The 23,137-nt window shown below is 41.3% G+C and overlaps 1 protein-coding gene and 1 long non-coding RNA gene across 4 annotated transcripts in view; one reads left to right on the forward strand and one right to left on the reverse strand.

Moving 5' to 3' along the window:
• Nucleotides 1–681: 681 nt before the first annotated feature.
• Nucleotides 682–15,862, reverse strand: LOC132399833 (uncharacterized). Its single transcript, XR_009514115.1, has 3 exons — nt 15,705–15,862; nt 12,097–12,335; nt 682–2,614 (listed from the first exon to the last, which is right to left on the reverse strand). It is a non-coding gene; the product is annotated as an uncharacterized LOC132399833 (long non-coding RNA).
• A 13-nt stretch (nt 15,863–15,875) lies between these two features.
• The window catches only part of slc2a4rg (SLC2A4 regulator), a 146,147-nt gene continuing 138,885 nt past the window's right edge, over nt 15,876–23,137 (forward strand). The window contains exons 1-2 of one of the 3 annotated variants that reach the window (XM_059980637.1): nt 15,876–16,014; nt 17,417–17,655. In XM_059980637.1, coding sequence (XP_059836620.1) covers nt 17,417–17,655 — 239 coding nt within the window. In that variant the 5' untranslated portion in view covers nt 15,876–16,014. Of the gene's footprint in view, nt 16,015–16,036; nt 16,870–17,416; nt 17,656–23,137 lie in introns of those variants that run through there. The other 2 variants (XM_059980635.1, XM_059980636.1) reach the window with 2 other exon arrangements.

Genomic DNA, 23,137 nt, shown 5'->3' on the forward strand with positions numbered 1-23,137 from the left:
TTCTCCTATAATCATAATGACAATCCACTGAATAATGGTCTCCTCTTCCATCCTTTCTGCTAGTTTGGAATGCTTCCTGCAATTTTTTTTAACCTTGGAGAGTCGCTGCTGCTTTTCAACAATATCTAGAATTCAACACGTCCATCTAGTTGAGCACGGTTTGGAGAAGGGCATATGCTTGAATACAAACACTCCCGTTTGTTCCCACTACCCATTTCTATTTGTGTTCACTTATAAGTGACTGAGAGAAGCCCAACTATCAGACCAAGAGTTGTCAAAGATGGGTTTTTAATATGCTGATACATAGCTACTTTTCTTGCATCAGTGCACCTTCATAATGAATGAGCTTTGTTGAGAGACTGCTATCAGTCATATTCACAGATAGCTGTTTTTTGCAGGAAGGCGCTGGGTAATGGAAGAAATAGGTAGGAGTTAGTCTGCCAAAGTAACAGCCTTGCCAGTTTCTTTTCAGTTCAGTCATTTATGAAGTAAAACCAACACATGCCCAGGATCTGCTTAATTCTGTCATCAGTGAAGCAGATGCGCCACCTTGGATGGATCTGGTATACAGACCCCTCTTCTGCAGCTCTCAGTGCATAATTTGTGGAACGGCACCTCCTGTCCTTTTCACTACTCAAGCATTTTTCACTCTCCACAAGGGAAATAGACCTGTGAGTGAAGATGGAGGAATTCATCAAAAAATAGTCTGAACACTGAGCTTACTAAGCATGGGGGGAAACTGCTGCGTATAGACGTGGGAAGTTGATAAAGGGAAGGAAGTATTTGGTGTTTTGGAAGCCTGTTAGTTTGAGAATCAATGAAGTACCAACAGTAAAACAGAGGGGGCTGTGAATCACCAATAGCATTCACTTTGCCACATCTGGTCAGCCACTTCTCGCAAAAAATTGAAAAACAACGATCCTGCAGCTTTGATATTCCTAACCACAAATGCCCACACACACACACACACACACGTTGTTGTGGAGAGCATGAGAGATCTTCCTCTTCTGGCAGGGGAATATCACGTGCCTAATGCTCCTTCAGTTACTAAACTGAGGCAATGTTAGATCTTGAAACTGATCTTACATCCACCTTGAACCACCTGTATTTTTGCTTACTAAACCTAGATCCTCCAAGCTCCAGCAATATCAAATTCATTCTTAGGTGCCCTGAGAAATAAATGTCAATAAGAAAGCAATATTCAATATCCTAAAGAAGAAAACTGTATGCATTTAATCCTGATGAAGGGTCCTGGCCTGAAACAGCAACTGTTTATTCTTTTCCACAGATGCTGCCTGGCCTGCTGAGTTCCTCCAGCTTTTTGTGTGTGTTACTTACCTAGCAATCCATCTTTTCCCACTTCGGAAAAATAAAATTAGCTACTTTCTAACTTTCTCACATAACACATTCATCTTCCTGAATTTACTCATCTTGCAAACTGCAGGTTTCCTCACAGCATTTTCCCCATAACTCCCACGTTATTAAAAGAGAAACATTTTCTCTTTGGAAAAGCAGTGGTATCTTTACTACCATTAGTATCATTGCTAATGTTTACCTCAAGCTCACTTGTTCTTTATCTGTTCAATTAATGCACAATGCACACTTGACAAACAAATAAAGACATTCATGAACCTGCTGAGAACTAAATATTCCTTGATTGCTTATGCATGTTGTTATGAACAAAATCACTCATCTGCAGCCAAATTTTTGCCCACTCACTGAACTAAACTGGCAGATTCAAACTATTTTCAGATTGTCCACAATGAACAAAGAGGAGACAATCAAAATTTAAATCTAAGGTTTCAAAATTACATACAATGTTTCAACCCATTGAACCGCTGTTGTGGAGATGTAATTCAGTGATATATATTTCATTATAAAGTTATTTTATATCCTTGTTTGGTTAATGGTGCTGATCCCAATTGTGGGAACAGGTTGCAGTAAAGCAGCTCCCAAAATGGCTGTATTTAAATGAGCTTGGGTAGAATGTGTCAGCAGGCAACACAATGCTTTTGGGATATCTCACCTGATGCAGATCATATTCAAAAGCAAGAATACTTGACAAACTGTATCCATCGCAATGGTTCTGTGGCAGTGCAGAACAAAACTCTGGATTTTGATGATCCCACTTATGTTGCTCTTTGTGGTTTGTTATCGAACAATATTTGACACCAAACTATAGAGAGACTTGAACAAACCTACCAAAATCTAGAGTGGTTCTTTTTGTAAAAGTTTTAAAGGAGATGGAGAGTTAGAGTTGAGTTAAACTAGGAGCATAGAACTTATCCATATGGTATAACAATTAAAATGGTCACAATTGTTAGATGATAGAAGTAGAAAAGATTGAAGAGACCAAAAGGGGAGGTGGACCTTGTTGAATTTATAACACATCAACATACCAGCAGCCAATGTCTGTGCGTGCAAGGGTAATAGGTTACTGGAACTTGGCTAGGGCACAGAAAGCAGTGTTTCATGTATAAATAGTTGTTCCTATATACTGTCTCTAACAATAATTTTCTAATATTTTTAGCTTTTAACCAAATTCTTCTCCTACTTTCCGTGTAAATTTCAGAGTTGAAGCCAAGAGTCTCCAGGGTAATGTAATCATTTCCATCTGTAAAACAGATAGAGAACACAGATTGAAGAGTACAGCACAGAAACAAGCCCTTCAGCCCACAAACACAAAATGTCCTTGGCAAGCCGGATTAAAGACAAATTCAAAGGGTGTTTTTTTTTAGCTGATTATAAAAAAAGGAGGGTGATATGACAGAGAATAAAACTATTTGAGGATAAAGGATTTATAATTGAGAATTGGATTGAAAATACACTTGGACTAAGATGTTAACTGTCCTGTGCTGTCATCAGTGGGATCATCAGTTGATCTGCCACCTGTCCTCAGGAGTTTCGGCCCGCTTATGATCAAGACCCCCTCAAGGTTGTGGGCCAGCAGTGCTAAAGCACCACCTCCCACTGGTGAGCTTAACGACTTGGCATCTGCCTCTATCAGAGTTGTTGGTTGCTTACATCCAACAGAGAGTCTACTCTTCAGGTGTCTATGCAGCTACTGAAGGGTTTGCAAAAGATGGATACATTGTCTATCTGCCTCACTGGATGTACTTGGTCCACACCCATGTTGATCCTGTCTCTTCTGCCTCAGCTACAGCCCTGCTGGTTAACTTGATCTCTGCTAGTGAAGCCAAGGTCACACAGCCATTTCTGGAAAGTGAATGCAATAAAGCCACAGCGGTCTCCTTCGAATGGATAGCCTGAGACCTTCCACCCTCTGTCTCTGCACTCTGATCTTAATTCTGCATACTTGGTTAACTTCCACTCATGGGCTTCATTGATGTTGTCTTCCCAGGCGACTGTGAGTTCACCAATAGCCACTTCTCTACTGGTGTCAGACCACATGATCATATCTGGACGCAATGCGGTGAAAACTATTTGCTCCAGGAAACTACCTGTCCCATCCAGGTCAGCCTTGACACATCAATCATTGGCTGAAGAAAGTATGCTTGATCGTGGGCCTGCGATGTACACCCTTGACTTAGAGCTTTCTTTCACAAATGATATGCGATGTTCTGTGCAGCGTGGGGCATGAGGTAAGTTGTGCTGCAGTACTCTCTGCTCAACCGCTTCTGATACAACTTTGAGAACATTGTATGTCTCCAAGGTTACATGCCGCTGGAAAGATTGACTCTGTATGCAAAGTATGCTGAAGTGTTCCCTTCTCACCACAAGCAACACACCTGTCTGTCTTATCTTCATACCAGGTGCTGAGGTTGGCAGGTGTTGGGAGCAGGTCATACACTGCTCAATATAGAAAAGGAATATGGAGCGGTTCCATCTACCACAGGACATTCCAAGATAGATGCCATTGTTCAACACTTTCCCACCAGGTCCAAGCCCCTTGTTTGGCCAGGCCAGCTGCTTTCACTAAATTCTTCTCCTTGCGTTACAAGCTCATGGCGCTCCTTACCTGTAGAAGATGACCACCACTTGTGGGTTGGCCATCCAAGTCCCTGGCAGCCTGGCTGGGTAGCCCCAACCATCTCCTTGTGCTTCAATCTAGACTCAGCCTCATCAACTGCTGCCCGGGCTGACCACTTCCTGCCTGATTTCACATCTGGCTGGGTGTTCTTGAAGACAGGATCTGTTGAGTCTCCAAGCATCAAGAATGATCTTACCTTGGCTATCTTGTCCAAGGATTGTACTGGGATGGGAAGCTTAGTGCAATCAGTGGATTTCAAAAGTACAAAATGAAGCTTAGGAAGCAATATTGCTGTTGTGAAATCATTTAGCACAGAAACAGTTCCTTCAAACCACGGAGTTGGCACTGACCATCATGCTCTAATCCCACACAATGCTGGAGGAACTCAGCAGGTCAGGCAGTATCTAAGGAAAGGGGTAGGCAACAACTGTTTACTCTATTCCATAGATGATGCCTGATCTGCTGAGTTCAGCATTTTGCGTGTCTTGCTTTGTAATTCCAGTATCTTCAGACTTTATCATGTTGGTGACACACTGATCCCACTTGTTTTGATTCTCCCCTTATTTACATCAACTCCACCCAGAGTTTTCAACTCAACTACAACTTAGGGGTGATTTTCGGCAGGAAGACAATCCACTAATCTGCATGGGAGAGAACCAATGCACCTGGAGGAATCCCACATTGTCATATGGAAAATGTGCAAACTCCACACAGGCAGAGGTCAAGGATGAACTTAGGTCACCATAGTTACAAGTGTGTAGCCCTATCAGTTATACCAACTCTGCTTTCATCCAAAGTATTGATGGCCAGCAACGTAGGACTTCAATCATTGTAGTTTTTCCATGCATCATTAGGTTAAAATAACAATTTGAGAATTCCAATATTAATTGTTGTATGTTCTCTACAATACCTACTTCAGTCTCTTATTCCCAATTAGAGTGGGAATATTGATTTAAAGATTTAAGTCATACACAAGAGCAAAAAAATTTCCAAATAAAGTCCATAAAGTGCAACAAGAGAACCAAATTAAATGCAAACTTAATTCATTAACTTAGAACATAAAACATCGCCCACGATAGTGTGCTGATGTTTTAACCTACTCTAAGATCAATCTAACCCTCCATCCCAAATAACCTTCCACTTTTCCATCATCCTCACGTCTACCTAAAAGTTTCTCAAATGCCCCAAATGCATCTGCCTTTACCACCATCCCTTGCACCTACCACCCTGTGTAAAAGAACTTAACCTCTGACAGCCCCCATATACTTTCCTTCAATTGCCTTAAAATTATGCTCCATTGTACTAGCCATTGCCACCCTTGGAAAAAGTCTCCAGCTATCAATTGTCTCTGCCTCTTAATATATTGTATACCTCTATCAAGTCACCTCTCATCCTCCTTTGCTCCAAAGAGAAAAGCCCAGTGCTTGCTCCACCTATCTTCATAAACCATAAAACATAGGAGCAGAATTAGGCCATTTGGTTCATCAAGTCACTGCTATTCCATCATGGCTGATTTATTATCGCTCTCAATCCCATTCTCCCGCCTTCTCCCCATAACTTTTGATGCCCCGATTAATTAAGAATCCATCAGCCTCTGCTTTAAATATACTCAGTGAGTTGGCCTCCACAGCCTTCTGTAGCAACGAGTTCCACAGATTCACTGTCCTCTGGCTAAAGAAATTCCTTCTCAACTGTCCTAAACGGACATCTCTCTATTCAGAGGTTGTGCCCTCTGGTCCTACACTCACTCGCTAACGGAAACATCCTCTCCACATCTTTCTAGGCTTTTCAATATTCAATATGTTTCAATGAGATCCCCCGTCATTCTTCTAAACTTCAGTGGGTACAGGGCCACAGCCAAACAATTCTCATACATTAACCCTTTCATTGTTGAAATTATTCTTATGAACCTCCTCTGGGCCTTCTTCAATGCCAGCACATCTTTTCTTAGATAAGAGTCCCAAAACTGCTCATAATACTCCAAGTGCAGTCTGACCAATACTTTGTAAAGCTTCAGCATTACATTCTTGCTCTTATATTCTAATTTTTTCAAAATGAATACAAACATTGCATTTATCTTCCTTACCACCAACCCAACCTTCAAGTTAACCTTTAAGGAATCCTGCACGAGGACTCCCAAGGGCCTTTGCACTTCTGATTTCTGAACTTTCTCCGTCTGGTAAATAGTCTATGGCTTTACCCCTTCTACTGAAGTGCATGACCAAACACTTCCCGATACTGCATTCCATCTGCCACTTCTTTGCCTATTCTCCCAATCTGTCCAAGCCCTTCTGTAAACCCCCTGCTTCCTCAACAATACATGCCCCACCACCTACCATTGTATTGTCTGCAAACCTAGCCACAAAGCCATCAATTCTGTCATCTCAATCATTGACAGGTAACTTGAAAATAAATAGTTCTAATACTAACCCCTGTGGAACAGCCTTTGTTCAAGTCTTTGCCTCCTGCTGGCCAGCCAATCTTCAATCCTGGTTAGAACCTTTCCTGTAATATCTTGAGCTCTTATCTTGTTAAGCAGCCTCATGTGGGGCACCCTGCAAAGGCCTTCTGAGAATCCAAGTAGACAACATCTTTGTCTATCCTGCCTGCTATTTCCTCAAAGCACTCCAACAGGATTGTTTGGCAAGATTTCACATTAAGAAAACCATGCCTACTTTGGCCTTTTTTTAACATTTTCCTCCAAGTACCCTGAAACCTCACCCTTAAAAATGGACATAAATCACTGAGGTCAGGCTAACTGGCCTATAATTTCCTTTCTTTTACCTCCCTCCCTTTTTGAAGAGTGGAGTGGCATTTGTAATTTTCCAGTCTTCCAGAACCAATTCAGAATCTAATGATTCTTGAAAGATTACTACTAATGCCACCACAACGTCTTCAGCTACCTCTTTCAGAATCGTGAGGTGTGGTCCATCTGATCCAGGTGACTTAATTAGCTTCAGACCTTTCGGCTTCCAAAGTACTTTCTCCTGACACTCACTTCTGCCTCCTGACAATCTAGAATTTTCAGCATACTGCTTATGTGAAGACAGATGAAAAATACATATTAAGTTCCTTTGAATTATTACCTCTCCAGTATCCATTCTGAAAAAAACTTCTGGCATCCTCTTTGTTACGATTAACTTCACACTTTATCTTTGTTCTCCTTACTTTTTTTTGTTTTAAGTTGCCTTCTGTAGTTTTTATTTAAAATTTCCCAATCCTTTAACTTCCCGCTATATTTTTCTATATTATACAGTCGGCCCTCCTTATCTGCGGATTCAACCAACCGCGGATTGGGAAAACACTGAAGTTCTCTCTCCAGCACTTGCTGCTTGAGCATGTACAGACTATTTTTTCTTGTTATTAATCCCTAAACAATACAGTATAACAATTATTTACATAGCATTTACATTGTATTAGGTATTATAAGTAATCTAGAAATGACTTTAAAGTACAGGCAGTCCCCGGGTTAGGAATGAGTTCCATTCCTGAATCGTCTTTAAGTCAGGTTTGAAGTCGGAACAGGTACATCCGGTATTATATAGTGTCAGTTAGCCAAACGTTTTTCTTAGTATATAATACATATTTTATGCATATAAAACACTTAAGAAACATACGTATTTCAATAATTTAACCACTGCGTTGCTTAGTAATAATTGTAGCTTTCATCGGGGCAGGGCCTTTCACTTTCTCCATTAAAATTGTTCCAATCGTTGACCGACTGTAGACTAACGCTTTTCCAATGACCGATAGTGTTTCACCTTTTTCCGACCGCGTTACTATTTCCACGTTATTTTCCACCGCGATCATGATTATTTTCGTGAACAGAAACACTGTGGATTCAGAGTTGCGCCGCCAGGCCCTAATGTCCACCGCACGGAGACATGTTAAATAAAGTTCGGGGTTCCGCTGGGTCCTAAAGACGACCACACTGATATGCGTTAAATAAGGGACTTGAGCATCCACGAATTTTGGTATCCGCGGGGGTCTTGGAACCAATCCCCCGTGGATAAGGAGAGCCGACTGTATGTCCTCTCTTTTGTATTTTTCCCCCTCCCACTTTCTTTAACCTCCCTTGTCAGCTATGGTTGCATCATCCTCTCTTCAGTATACTTCTTTATCTTTGGGATGTATCTATCCTGCATCTGCCAGATTGACCACAGAAACTCCAAGTACTGCTGTCCTGCCTTCAATCCTGCTGGAGTCCCCTTCTAATCAACTTTGGCCAGTTTGCCCCTCATTCCTCTGTAATTCCTTTCACTCCACGGTAACTGATATGTCTGACTTTAGCTTCTTCCTCTCAAACTGCAGAGTAAATCCTATCATATTATGATCATAGGGTTCCTTTACCTTAAGCTCCCTAATCAAATCTGGTTCACAACACCCAATCCAGAATGGACTTTCCCCAGTGTACCCAACCACAAGCTGCTCCAAATAGCTATTCTCATAGGCATTCCACAGATTCCCTCTTGCGATCCAGCACCAACCTGATTTTCCCTATCAATCTGCATATTGAAATCCCCCGACTATTGTGACATTACGCTTATTACATGCCTTTTCAATTTCCTGTTGAAATTCATATCCCACGTCCTGGCTACTATTATGGGGCCTGTTTATAACTGCCATTAGGATGTTTTTAATCCTTGCAGTTTCTGAACTCTAGCTATAAAGATTCTACATCTTCCAATCCTATGTCCCCTCTTTCTAAGGGTTTTATTTCATTTTTTAACCCACAGAGTCACCCCCCCCCCCCCCCACACACACACCTACCTGCCTGTACTTTCAATACAAGGTGCATCATTGGATTTTAAGCTCCCAACTATTATCCTCGCTTGGCCACAACTCAGTGATACCCACACATCATACATTCCAATCTCTATCTGTGCTACAAGATCAGCTGCTTTATCCCACATACTGTGTGCATTCAAATATAACACCTTCAGTTCTGTATTCATCACTCTTTTCAATTTTGTCCCCATGTTACACTTAAACTCTTCTCACTGACTGCAGTTTTGCCCTATCATCTGCCTGTCGTTCCTCAATCTCACATCACACTACCTCCGTTTGTATACCAACTGCCCCTTTCTCATCACTATCAATCTGTTTCCTAACCCCCTGCTAACTTATTCCAATTGGCTGTAGCAAACTTGCCCACAAGGATATTTGTCATTCTTGCATTCAAGTGTCACCTGTCCTTTCGGTACATGCCATACCCTCCCAGAAATGATCCCAATGATCCAGAAATCCGAAACCCTGTCCCCTGCTCCGCTGCCACAGCCACCCATTCATCTCCACTATTGTCCTACTCCTGCTGACTGGCACATGGTCCTGGGAGTAATACAGAGATTGGGTCCTGCTCTTCAGCTTCTTCTCTAACTCCCTAAACACACTGCACAGGACCTCTTCCCCCTTTCTACCTATGGTATGTGTTCTACAACCTCTGGCTGCTCATCCTCCCTCCTGAGAATCTTCTGGAGCAGCTCGGAGACATCCTGGAGCCTAGCAACTGCGAGGCAACACAACATCATGATTTCTCTTTTGCTGCCTCAGAACCTGCTGCCCATCCCCGAACTATCAAGTCTCCTATCACTGTCACTCTCCCTGAGTTAACCCTTCTCTGCGGAGCCTCAGAGTCGGCCAAGTGCCACTGGCCTGGCTGCTGGTGCTGTGCCTTGGTAAGTCATTTTCCCCAGCAGTATCCAAAGAGATGCACTTGTTGCTGAGGGGAATGGCCAGAGGTGAATCTTGCATTGACTACCGATTCACCACTCCCCCTTCTTCTCCTGGTGGTCACCAATTCACTATCTGAAGCCTGCACTCTGGATGAGACCACCTCAGTAAATTTTTTTTACTGTAAAACCCTCAGTAAAACCCTCCAAGATGGTCATGAATGTATCCAGCTCCAGCCATTTGACCTTGCCAGTCAGGAGCTGGAGTTGGGTGCATTTCTTGCAGATGTAGTCATCTAGGAGACCATTGGGTACCCTGAAATCCCATATCGCACACGAGAAATGCTCTATTGCCTTAACTACCATCCTGCCTACACTTGTTATACCTCTAACTTCTCAAGTTCCAGCCACACCTAAACCTCGCCTCTTTTTATTGCTCCTTGCTAAGTTCCTATTAACCCAACCAATCTTCCACCCCACAGAGAAGTCCCAACAGGCCCCGCTTACTTTCATTGATTTTGCCTCCAACTTCCACCCTGCCCTTAAATTCACTTGGTCCATTTCTGACATCTCCCTGCCCTTTCTCTATCTCTGTCTCCATCCTTGGAGATAAACTGTCGACCAACATCTTTTATAAACTTATTGGTTCTCTTGACAATACCTCTTCCAAACCCCAGTTCCTTCATCTCCACTGCATCTGTTCCCAGGATGTGGATTTCCTTTCTAGGACATCAGGGCTGTCCTCCTCCTTCAAAGGACAGAGTTTCCCTTCCTCCACCATTAATGCTGCCCTCACCTGCATCTCCTCCATCTCCTGAACATCTGTCCTCACCCCATCTTCCTGCTGCCATAACAGTGATAGGAGTTTCTCTAGCCTTTACATAGCATCCCATGAGCCTACACATCCAACACATTACTCTCAGCAACTTCCACCATCTCCAAGGGGATCCTACCATCAAACGTATCTTTACCTCCCATTCCCCCCCTCTCCACTTTCTTAGGGGATCACTCCCTCCATGACTCCCTTGTTCATTCCGGGTGAGGCAACATTTCACTGGAGTAACCTATTGTGTCCTGTGCTCCCGATGCAGCCTCTTCTACATTGGTGAGACCAGATATAAATTGGAGGACTGCTTCATAGAGCACCTCTGCTCCACAAGTTAAAAGTGGAACTTCCCTGTGGCCAAACATTTTAATTCCAATCCCATTTCTGTTCTGACATGTTGGTCTATAGCAGACTTTCTCAGCCTTGTTGCCCTGGAGGAACCCTTGAAAAAACCTTCAAATTTCAGTGAATCCTGAGTAAAAATTATTTTATCTACAGCTCATGGTATGTTAGCACAATCAGCAAGTTGTAGATACAATAATCCAAAAATAATTGTCAATGCTCTTTTGTGTAAAGAATGAATTTTTCGCCAAGCTTTCTCGAAAAAAGGTAGTTAAGCTTAGCTTATCTTAAAATTAATCCCTTGCTTTCCTTTTCATAAATTTTAACAACACATAAGGCAAACATAATAAGTTTCTGTTAAATAACTGGCTTAAGCCAAAATGGGATTTAATTTTTCTAAAGTTAGGTTTGGTAAATTTAAGTAAAGGTTGTAAATTGATTTAACTAAAACTATTCACAACATGGAAATTTATTGACAGTGTTGAATAGTAGTCACTAAAAACCACAAGCCAGAGCAATATAAATAAAAAATATAGCCTAAGATACAATTTCATACCAGACTTTGGAAAAACATTTCCTTACTAAATAACATTATCAGGCTCAAATATAGGCCTTGTATGTGAAACCTGTGCTTGCTTTTTGCTGGACAAATAGTCAATTTTAGGTCAAACTTGAGATAAGCACACAGATTTCACCTTCAACTGAAATGAGATTATTTCTATCCTTGCTATTAATGCTTGTTGAACTAGAAAAAGCTTGCTCACACATATAAGTTGAAAACTGCAGCAAAATGTTCATTGCTTTCCTATGAATGGCAAGATACTCTTCTTTCACAGAAATCTAGAACTTGTCCAGGGGCAGGTCAGTAAATCTCATCTTGAGTGCACAATCAGAGGACAGCTCACAAAGTTCTTCCCTTTCTCTCAAAGTCAATCATACGCTTGTGTTGAAAGGGAGGAAAAGTACTGTTCAATTTTGTTTTACAGTTCTTCCAGCTGGTTTTCAATAAGACTCAAGACATTCTGATATCCTTCGTCACTCTCAAGCCCAAGCAGCAGTGGAAACTTTTCAAAATTTCCTTTAGTAGCATGATTTTTCCAAAGACTCAGTTTTCTTATAAATCCAAGAATCTTGTCACTTAAGATCAAAACATTTTCTCCAGGGCCTTGCAGAGACTTGTTGGAAAAACTTGCAGATCAAAAATGTCTGTTAAATGGGCTAGTTTCTGCAGCCATCCTTGATCTTCAAAGCACTTAGCAAAACCTTACCTACTATTTTCTTGCAATTCACCTTTCAGCTCAAACATCCTGTGAAGAACTCTTTCTCTAAGCCACTAGATTTCTGAATGTAGCAAGAAATTGGTGTGCTCTTTATCCAGGTTTCCACACAGTTTTTTTTAAAAAAAACATTCTCAAGTGAACTGATCTTTGTTTAATGCAGTTAACCATTTTTGTAGCATCCAGAACTTTTCATTTTGTCTCCAAAATTTCCTGACATCGGCAATTCTCTGTGGGAAAAAAAGCAGTGTGTTGTGACAAGGTCAGTTTTTTTTTAAACAAGAGAAATGAAACCTCTCATGGAGCCAACCATACCAACCATTGATGGGGTACTACCAGTACAAATAAGAAACACACACAAAATGGTGGAGTAACTCTGCAGGCCAGGCAGCATCTATGGAAAAGAGTACAGTCGACATTTCAGGCTGAGACCTTCAACAGGACTCAGAGAACTCTTTCTGTTGCAAAGAGCTGCCCGAAACAAGCAAAGGCCAAGTTATATTTAATGTTTTGTCATCTTATCTAGGGGCAAAAGGTCCTCCATGAAAGACATCTTGTCTCCAGATATGAAGACAAAACGTTAAATATTATCTTGGTCTTTGCTTGCAAGCTCTTTGCAACAGAAAAAGTTTTCTTGAATTTCACTGTCATTTACCAACCTTACAAGTCCTACAACATGAAATTTATTGGTGAAATTGCTGATTCATCAACCTGGTTAGAGAAGCTGCTGTTTTTCAGTTTATCACATAAAATCACTTCAGCATCACGTCACGTGTCAATATGTCGACTTATCATGAATGAAACCTTTTCAATTTGTCATATTGCATCTTGTACTGGCATTTTACTCACTATTAATTACATGCTGGCATTATTAGGTTCTCACCAAATGTGTGACTATTCCTTTTATTTAGTAGCAGAACTTGTTCCTGATCATTTGACTGACTGTGACTTTATTTACAAAAGATTTACTCTGTTTGTTCTGAGATTCCTGTAATTCTCCATCATTAACCTTATCAGAATTGTCTGTGGGCCTAGGCCTAGAATCCTCCTCTTCAAAAATCACCATACTGGACAATCAGATTTGCACAGAGGGGAGGATGGCAGGCTGATGAGTGTGAAGAGTGTTTTCCGAGCATTGAATGGACTCAGCAATATCAATGGCCTCCCCTATCTTGTGTTAAAAACTGAGAATGGACTCATCTAAATAAACACAGTCCTACTGCACACTGCCATACTGGGCTGAGAACCCGCTAACAAGATTGCTAATGGGGCTGCCTAGTCACTGCCCAGCACAGCAAGCTCTAGCATCACACATCGCGCATACAAAAATAGATGTTTATTTTTTTAATCCTCTCGTGGAACTCTGTGTGAGAAACCTGGTCTATAGCCTCCTCCTGTGCCAAGATGAGGCCACCCTCAGGATGGAGGATCAACACCTTATATTCTGTCAATTTCTCCTTCCGATAAACAATCGCCCCTGACCCCATTCCCTACTCTTGCCTATTACACCTTCTCACCTGCCTATCCTCCTCCTTCCCTTTCTCAAATGGTGCACTCTTCCTCTCCTATTAGATTCCTACCTCTCCAGCTCTTTACCTTTCCTATCCATCTGGCTTCACCTATTGCCTTCTAGCCAGTCTCCTTCCCCTCCTCCTAAAATACCTTTTTACTATACTGATCCTATACTGGCATCTTTCCCCTTCCCTTCCAGTCCTGAAGGGTCTTAGACCAAAATGTCGACTGTTTATTCATTTCCATGGATGCTGACTGATCTGCTGAGTTCCTCCAGCATTTTGTGTGTTGCTCTGGATTTCCATCATCTGCAGATTGTATGATTGCCAAAGAGATGAGATAAGCAAACACTCTGTGGTGGCAGGTGAAAGTTAAATATTCAGTAGGCCAGTAACAGCTTCAATTTCTGGAAACCAGGCACATCTTCCCCACACGCTTCAGTATTCCAAAGGACTCACTCTCTCCACAACTCCCTGTTTCACCCTTCCATCCCCAGTAACACTGAAGAACCACAGGGTCATACGTGGTGACATGCATGTACTTGGAACTTTGAACTCTCTTTCTGGTGGCATCTTTCAGCAGAGGATGCAGCACGAGTGCTTTCACTTCTTCCACTAGCTAGGGACGCAGAAACTCCTTCCAGGTGAATCGGTCATTCAACTATATTACTATCTTTCTAAACTTAGCTTACAATTCGATCTTCTCTGCATTGGAGAAGCTAAATGCCGATTGGGTGAATACTTTGCAAAAGACTAGCAATCTATCACAAGGGGAACCACTGTCCGTAACTTTAATTAACCATCCCATTCCCACTCTGACTTTTCACTCTCTCACTCTGATCCAGCGAAACCAAACAAGCTTGGAGAGACAGGATTTCTTTTTTCAAATAGACATGATACTGTCTCCAGAACCCAATAATGAATTTAACCAAGGAAGTAAGAGATTGCAGATGGTTGAATCTGAAGCTAAATAACAAAATACTCGAGGAACTCAGAAAGCCAGGCAGCATCTATGGAAGATGTATAGTTGATGTTTGAGGTCATTTCACTTCATATGGAAGCATAACTGCTGTGAATAAACAGCTTTTCCAGTTATCATAAGTGACCAGTTCTTGTGGAGGGTCATCAAATGCATGTTTTCTTTCCCCATAAATACTACCTGATCTGCATGAAGAGCTTGCAGCATTCGCTTTAACTTCCATTTCCAGCAACTGACATCTCCTGTTTATTTATTCTCTCATTTATCTCTTTCTATTTGTGTCTCCTCCAGATATATTATCTGCAATTAAGCCATCACCACCCTCTCTCAGCTGGCAGCAACACTGCCTGCATCAGTCACCACAGACATTCCCTTTGTTTTTCCAATCCCACCAGCCCTGCTGCATTTTAAATATGCCTTTTTTAAACTTTTCCTAATTCTAATGGGTCTTCAGTTTGAAGCATCAACTCTTTCCATCTCACCAGATGCTACCTGACGTTCTTTGAGCATTTCCAATATTTAATGGGTTTTCACCCCAAGGGATAATTCTGTGTCCTTATGCCACGAGACCTTGCTACAATAAGTAATTTTCAGAAAGTAATCCAGTAACTTGATAAGTGGTAACTATTCAGTCCGTTGGATGCATACTGGCTGACAGGGAAGGAACCATCTACCTATCTATACAGGGTATGCAGTATACCCAGAAAGCGCTGGAACTGTTCAGGCCGCATCTGCAGGAAGAGAATCAGAAATAATGCCACCGGTCAAAGACCCTTCGGCAGAATGACCTGCTAAGTATTTCCGGCATTTTCTGGGTTTTTTTTTCTCTGTTACATCTACAACGGATACAGTTTTTCTTTGGTTTTCACCCGTGTCTATCCCCCCGCCCCCCTTCCTGGAGCACCCCTACAATTTATGCTCTTACATACCCATTAACTACCCACTGATTTCTTTTAGGTATGCCGGACTGTGTTTGCAAGGTGTAAATTATGTGCCTGTCTTATTAAACTGTATTGGATTCCATGTCAACAAAAAGCGAAGTTGTTGCTCCCTCTTTCTAATTCACTTCCCAAGATAAAGGGTTTGAATAAAGGGAAACGCCAGTTTACCTCGGAGAGCTCGAGCCGCAAATGCTGAAACCTAGATTCTGAAAGTGGACAAGACTCAACACGGCTGCCATTTTCCCTCGGGCCGCTTACAGATCTCCATTCACATTGCGACGTGCACTACGTGCTGTAAACACCAATGTCAGGACCCTGCCAGTACTCTTGTATGATTGATGGGCGGAGAAACCGGTCGTTGTACCCAGTTCACTTACTGCCGCCCACAAACCGAGCGCCGACTAATGCTCGGACACTTGTCAGCCCAAAACAAATACTGCCAAATTCCAGCGGCTTCCGAGGTGGATAGGACAATTAGGTGAGTAATGGATCAGTTTGAAAACCACTGAGCACCACCACAACCTTCTAAAATAGAGCGGCGTAACTTCCTAATCCAAGTGTACTGGGACTGGAGTAAAAATAATTTCGGTAGGTGGGGCTGCTGGTATCCACATGTAACGAGAAGAAAAAACGAAAACGAAGAAAACTTCTCAAATATTTTGACTAATGTTAGCAGTTAGTCTAAAATGAGTTGACGACGGCGAATCTGGCCGCGCTCCCGTGGAACCGAAGCAACTTTTCCTCGCTGTCGGTGAGTGACGTGCGGCTGCACCAGCCAGACAGCGCAGTTGCTACTGTCAGCGTTCTTTAATGGAATGTTTATAGTGTCCGGGCACCAATCGGTGTGAATGGGAGGCGGGGCCGCGCACCACTCAAATTCGGCAGAGCGAAGCAGAGCGTGAGAGGGGCGGGGTCCGTGGGTCCCGGAGAAGCAAAACAATTGAATGCTGGAGGGGCGCCGGTTGCAGAGCCGAGTTTAGTTCTCGCTCTTTGCAAGCAGAATCATAATACAGCGCGGATATAAGCTTGCATCCGCCGCTTTTTCTTTTGGCAATAGCTTCTTTCGATTAATTGACCCCGCCCCCCTCCAAAAATGAGCTCCAAACGCTTTAACAAAAAATACAAAGTTGTAGGCACAAAGGTTTGCGCGCCAAGTTCAGCGGACGATGTCAGAGTTTCTGGAGTAATTCAGGCTTGTAAAAACGATCCTTCGGGTAACAATGTATACACAATCATGTTAGATGATGGCTCACTCAGAGAGTATGCAGAAGAAGAAATAATCTGCATCGATGTCAAAGTGTCTGGAAAAGGAAAATACAGATGTAATCAGAAGGTATTTAAGTATTATCTATTTTTGTTTATTTATAAAAAGTTTCTTAATTTCTGCCGATGCAAACTCGGGGCATGCTTTTTTTTGCAATCAGACATATTACTTTTTATATTTGATACACATTGCAACTAAGATGGCGTCTGAAGTGTACGTCCAAAGTTTAAAGAGTATATCAAGGAAACCGGTGCAGTTAAATGTCCAGTGCCTAATAAAACAGAAGACTGACACGAAGTAAATAAGATCTGGTGGTTATTTCAATCTATGTAAAGAGGACGTGATGTAGAATTGTGTTCTCGATGATATTCAATTCTGTTTGACTTTACCACTTCTGAAGCATATTTGGAATCGCAGTTAGCTGGGCTCAGTGGGTATTGCTTTGCAAAATCCAAAAATTGTTCCTTATTTTCCAATTCTCCTGATTCAGCTGCGGTGCTTTTTAATTTATCCCTCCACTGATTAACCCGCGCGTTTTAAAGTTTACAACTTGGAATGTGTTTAGCCCTGGTGGGGAAAAATGACATAACGCTGGGGGATTTTGGCTTTTCTTTAGATGTCTTTTAATTGTAAAACCAACGAATCGCTTGCGGTACTTCAGGATTGGGCGAAAAACGATGTCCCTTTAAGATCGCCGGAGCCACGCGGCCTGACAGCCAAAAAAACAGAAGACCGGTATCTGGAAAACAAATGTAACAGAACTGGCGAGGTGGAGGAGCCTGCGGCCCGCCCCCTTGGCTGTGTGTCAGAACAGAAACGCCTCCTCACTTCAGCAAACATCGACGTTCCTCAGAGGTAGGAGGTGTTTTTTTCGCAAGCTTGTCTTAAAGCAGTCTAGTAACGGATGAGTTCAAGCTGCATCCTCAATGTGAAGTAACCATTTCCCCCATGACCCGTTCGCTACATTAATGCAAATGTCACAATTTTCCCTAATTTTGGATGTGTCCCTCCAAATATCTATTTAAATAAATTACTCATCCACAGAAATGGACTGTGTTCTGGTTCATAAGGTTTCAGTTGTTGACTGAAACTTGTATAATTTTGTACTCTCTTTTGATTTGTAATCTCTCCTGTACCGCATGTATTACCCTGTGGTCTATCTTTGAAATTTTGGTAAATTGGAACAGTTTTGATATCATTATTTGGATTGTGGAGTGTAAAGGCACATTGCTGGATTATGAAACTGTCAACAGGATTCTGTCCTTGTGCTGGTGCTCTCAATCCTATCGTTCATTTAGCCATATTGCCGCTAAGTAAAACTGATTTATAGTATGCTGGTCAAATTGCAGGAATGAAAGTAATCTATCCTGATGAGTTTACAATTTGGTCACACCCAATTAGAAATAAATACAGGTTGGGTCTCCCTTATCTGAAATGCTTGGGACCCAGCAGTGTTTTCGATTTTGTATAATAAGATAGCTTGGGATCACCATCATTTCTGACTCTGAATTTAAGTGCTACTGGTAAGCAGTCTTTATCTTACACTTGTTCATCACACATCTACGTAACAGCAAAAAAAAAGTATATAGTCGGCCCTCCTTATCTGTGGGTTCCGCATGTGCGGATTCAACCAACTGCAGATCAGCAAAACCTGGAAGTTGACCATTGTTCATCTCGTTCATTCGCTACTTGTGTTGTGAGCGAGAGGAAGGAGTTTAAGGCTAGTAAGGGATGGCTGGCTAGCTATGTAAAGCGCTACAGCGTCAAGAACTTAAAGATCACGGGAGAATTGGGATCGGCTGATGCCAAGGCAGCATCAGTGTTCCCAGAAGAGCTACGATGGTTGCGTCTGCACTGAACATGTACGGACTTTTTTTTTTCTTGCCAGTATTCCCTAAAAATACAGTATAACAACTATTTAAATAGCATTTGCATTGTATTAGGTATTATAAGTAATCTAAAGATGATTTAAAGTATACGGAAGGATGTGCGTAGGTTATATGCAAATACTACACCATTTTGTATAAGGGACTTGAGCATCTGCATTTTTTGGTATCCGAGGGGGATCCCGGAACCAATCCCCCGCGGATAAGGAGGGCCGACTGTACCACTAAAGTGATGAAAACTTAATGTGTGCAGGGTAACAAAGCACCCCAGCAGCATGGGGGAGAGTACCTGAATCAGCTGTTGAACAACAAAAACACAAGGGCAGGATTTCGGCCTCACCGATAATGCTGTCTTATACTTTTTGTATACTTTTAGGATTTATGTAAAATATAAACTCAGCATTGTAGACTTGTTCTGGTGCTAGATTTTCATGATCAGTAAACGCTTTAAAAATTTGATGCCATGCCCTTTCTTAAATTTCTGCAACAAGCCTTCTGAATAGTCACAATTACCTTCAATTTTCAGTTTTTGTGAAGGATCTTTTCTTGTTTCATGACCAGCATACCGTTAAGTGGCATACGGTCACACCAACGCTGATGAATCCACTCTTTCAATACACAATCGAGATCTTCATCTTTCACTTTATGCAGTTTTTTTCTGTTTTTCATTCTGTTCATGACGTATGTGAGGTTACTTTTCAGAACTGTCTCTGTGACCTGCACATCACCTGGGAACCTTCCCAGTGTTTTGTGAAATTTTCCATTTGTGACATCATATCAGCGCTCAAACAAAAAAAAAACAAAATTTGGATAGTAGAGTTTTTCAGATTCTGGAATTTCAGATAAGGGTACTCATCCTGTATTACATGAAAGAGGAACATGGTGTAACAGATTTGTTTTGGTAAAGGAAATGCTATAAACAAATTAATTTCCTGATGCCAACTAATAACACCTAAAATTTGAATTGCATAGATCATTAGTTTAAATGTATGTGAGTTGTCAAAATTTCAGAAAATTCATAAATTAAAATATTCAAAGCAGTAGTCAAAATTAGTATCACCTTGGAGCAATGTTGTTAAGTGACTAGAAACACAGTTGATAAAGGACCTTTGGATATGTGAACAAGTTCTGCTATGTGAATATACTGGTTGTGGTAGATTATTTGCTTACCACACATATTAAAACTTCTGACGTTTGTTATGAACTCTCAATGTTTTCTGTAGTCTTGGTAAGCACAATTAGCACTGGCCTATGAACCTGATCAATTGTAGCTTTTGAGTGTTTTGGTGCCGGAAATTAAAATTCTTTATAGAAGTTCAGGTTTTAAAGCTACTCCTTTGCTTCTTGCACCTGAGAATTTTTTTTTAATAACTTTTTACTTCCTTTTACTGCTTCAGAAGAAACTTGAAACTAGATTTGGAGCTTCACTGATTGCTTCGGCTTTAAAGTGATTTATCCAAGCTGGGCAGTGAATTTGTGCTGGTGGTAGGATCCTTCAATTGCTCAACTTGAGGGTGGGCGGGGGAAATCATCAGAAGTTGGAAAACTGCTCCATGGTCTTGCTCTTCAGCTACCTTCATACTCGGCTTGTTGCTTTGAAATGTCGGCAATCAGGACTAGAATCCTTGGAGCTAATTTTATTCCTTGTGGAGAATGTGCATTAGTTTTGATTTATGGGTAAATGGTTTCTTGTACTGAATTTCTTATTCTAGTTCCTGTTTTTAATTTACTTGTTTAGTAGATTGATGTGCTTTACTTTTTACGACTGCCATTTGAAACATTTTCTTGAAAGAAGTGTTGCAACTGAGAATTTAGACTACTTCACTAATGCAATATAATACAGACAGTATAATTGCACATGGGTAAGTAGCATTTGGGAAGAGAAGAAGAGGTGCATGTTTCAGTGACGTAAGTCAATTTGTACCCTAGAGACTTTTTTACAGGCCTATTGTTTTGTTATTTAAAGTGCATCCTCGATTAAGACCAAGATACTACCAAAATGAAGTGGATAAGACTTATTCTCCAATGCTGGTAAATTAATACCCATGATTTTGCATTTGACTTGTAGACACATAACAAATGCAGCATTTGAAGTGTTCTAATGGTGTAATAGCTGCCAAAATTAATCTTTCTACGTAAAGTAGGATTTTCAACATTGTGATGATTGTCTCCTGTAAATAATAGCACCTGAAAGAGGACTATTCTGGACATATTTAACACCTGGAATTCAATCCAAATTGGCCCAGACTGCTTCATATCTTTATTATAATTGGCTTGAATTCAAGGTTAATTCGAAGAGTGTGATATTCATGAGCAATAATTGTAAAATTTCAGATGCATGAATAGAACATCAAAAAGTTGTGTGAGTCATGGCTAATACAACAAAGACTATTTCACAATTTTCTGTAAAGCAGGCTGTCTTCCACTTAAGCACCTAGAGCTGTAAATCCTTCTGTGTAGCACTATGCCTAATTGTCAATCTGCTAACCTTTGCTCACTGTTTTTAATTGGTCTCCAGATTTGACATTGTTGTCAAGGCAGACATTCTCCTCTCCTGGAGATGATGAAGATGACCTCTTTGACACACAGATTGTGAAGTTTCAGAGGCGCTCACACAACGCAGATTGGAAGATTTGGATTTAGACCCAGCAATCATGGAATAGTAGTATATGGCTAAGTTGGGATAGTGCTCAACTTGGGGGGAACTTGGAGATGTTCCCATGCATCAGCTGCACTTGGTGGAGATTGCAGGTTTGAGTGGTGCTGTTATAAAAATACTTGAACGGGTTACTCCACTGCATCCTGTAGATCAGCCGTTCCAACCTTTTTTGCCCTGGAGGAACCCTTGAAATAATTTTCAGGTCTCAGGGAATGCTTGCATAAAAACATTATATCTACAGCTCATCACAGCTTAGCGTGATAAGTAAGATGTAGATATAATAATCCAAAAATAATTGTCAAGGCTGTTTTGAATAGAGAGCAAATTTTTAGCCAACCTTTCTTTGGGGTGTGAGGATATAGTTAAGCTCAGCTTACCTTTCTTGAAATTGCTCTTTCTTTCTCTTTCATAGATTTTAAAAACTCGTAAGGCAAACAAATCAATTTCTCAATTCTGAGTCAAACTTGACTTAAGCATTCACTTTCAACTGAAATGAGCCGATTTCTATTCTTGCTGTTGATGCTTGGTAAACAAGAAGAAGCTTGCTCATACATGCAAGAAGTTGAAAACTGCAGCAGAATGTTCATTGCTTTCTTATAAATGGCAGGATACTCTTCATTCTCAGAAATCCAGAACTTGCCCAGGGCAGGACAGTAAATCTCGTCTTGAGTGCATGATCAGAGTACAACTCACAAAGTCCATCCCCTTTTCTCAAAGTCAAGTTCTTGGGCTGAGCAGAAGATTCAGAGAGGGGTCTCTCACTCAATCATACACTTGTGTTGAAAGGGAGGAAAAATACTGTTCCATTTTGTTTTACAGTTCTTCCAGCTGGTTTTCAATAAGACTCAAGATGTTCTGATATCCTTCCTCACTCTCAAGCCCAAGCAGCAGTGGAAACTTTTCAAGATTTCCTTTAGCAGCATGATTTTTCCAAAGACTCAGTTTTCTTATAAATCCAAGAATCTTGTCACTTAAGGACAAAACGTTTTCTCCAGGGCCTTGCAGAGACTTGTTGGAAAAACTTGCAGATGAAAAATGTCTGTTAAATGGGCTAGTTTCTGCAGCCACCCTTCGTCTTCAAAGCACTTAGCAAATTCTTGCCTACCATTTTCTTGAAAGTACTCTTTGCAATTCACCTTTCAGCTCAAACACCCTGTTGAGAACTCCTTCTCTAAGCCACTAGATTTCTGGATGTAGCAGGAGATTGGTATGCCCTTTGTCCAGGTTTTCACATTTTTTTTTAATAAACATTCTCAAGTGAACTGTTCTTAAAGCTATTAAACAACTTGTTTCTTGAGTCTTTTTACTGACTGTGACTTTATTTTCTAAAACTCTAATCTGTTTGTTTTAAGATTCCAGCAGTCGTTTAAAATAATCAGCACTTTTACGTGCCAAATGGCCATGATTTGTAGTTAAGTGTCATAAGTTTGCTGGAGCCATTGCCACATTTGTACATTGCTTGCCACAGACTCGGTACAATGGAGCAGGACAGCTTGGATCACTTGTCAATGTAAAACCCATTGATGAGTAGCTTTCACCGTGAAGATATGGTACCGGCTGATTACTTCAGTCCTGCCCACTGCTATTGTTTCCAGGACCCAGAAAAGGCTGGTGGACTTGATCTGGGGGAACAGGAGGCATTGTGTCTTTGCTGTGGTCCTGAGTCTTCCTGTTTTTCAGGGTGGTCAGTCATTGGTGTGTACGGTGACCACCCTCTGAGTTGGCATGCACTGGTGCTGCAGTATCTCCGCCGGGGACACTGTCTGCAGGAGAACATGCGGCTTCCAGCAGA

Source organism: Hypanus sabinus, chromosome 9 (assembly GCF_030144855.1).
Source record: "Hypanus sabinus isolate sHypSab1 chromosome 9, sHypSab1.hap1, whole genome shotgun sequence".
In the NCBI taxonomy this organism is placed as follows: Eukaryota; Metazoa; Chordata; class Chondrichthyes; order Myliobatiformes; family Dasyatidae; genus Hypanus; species Hypanus sabinus.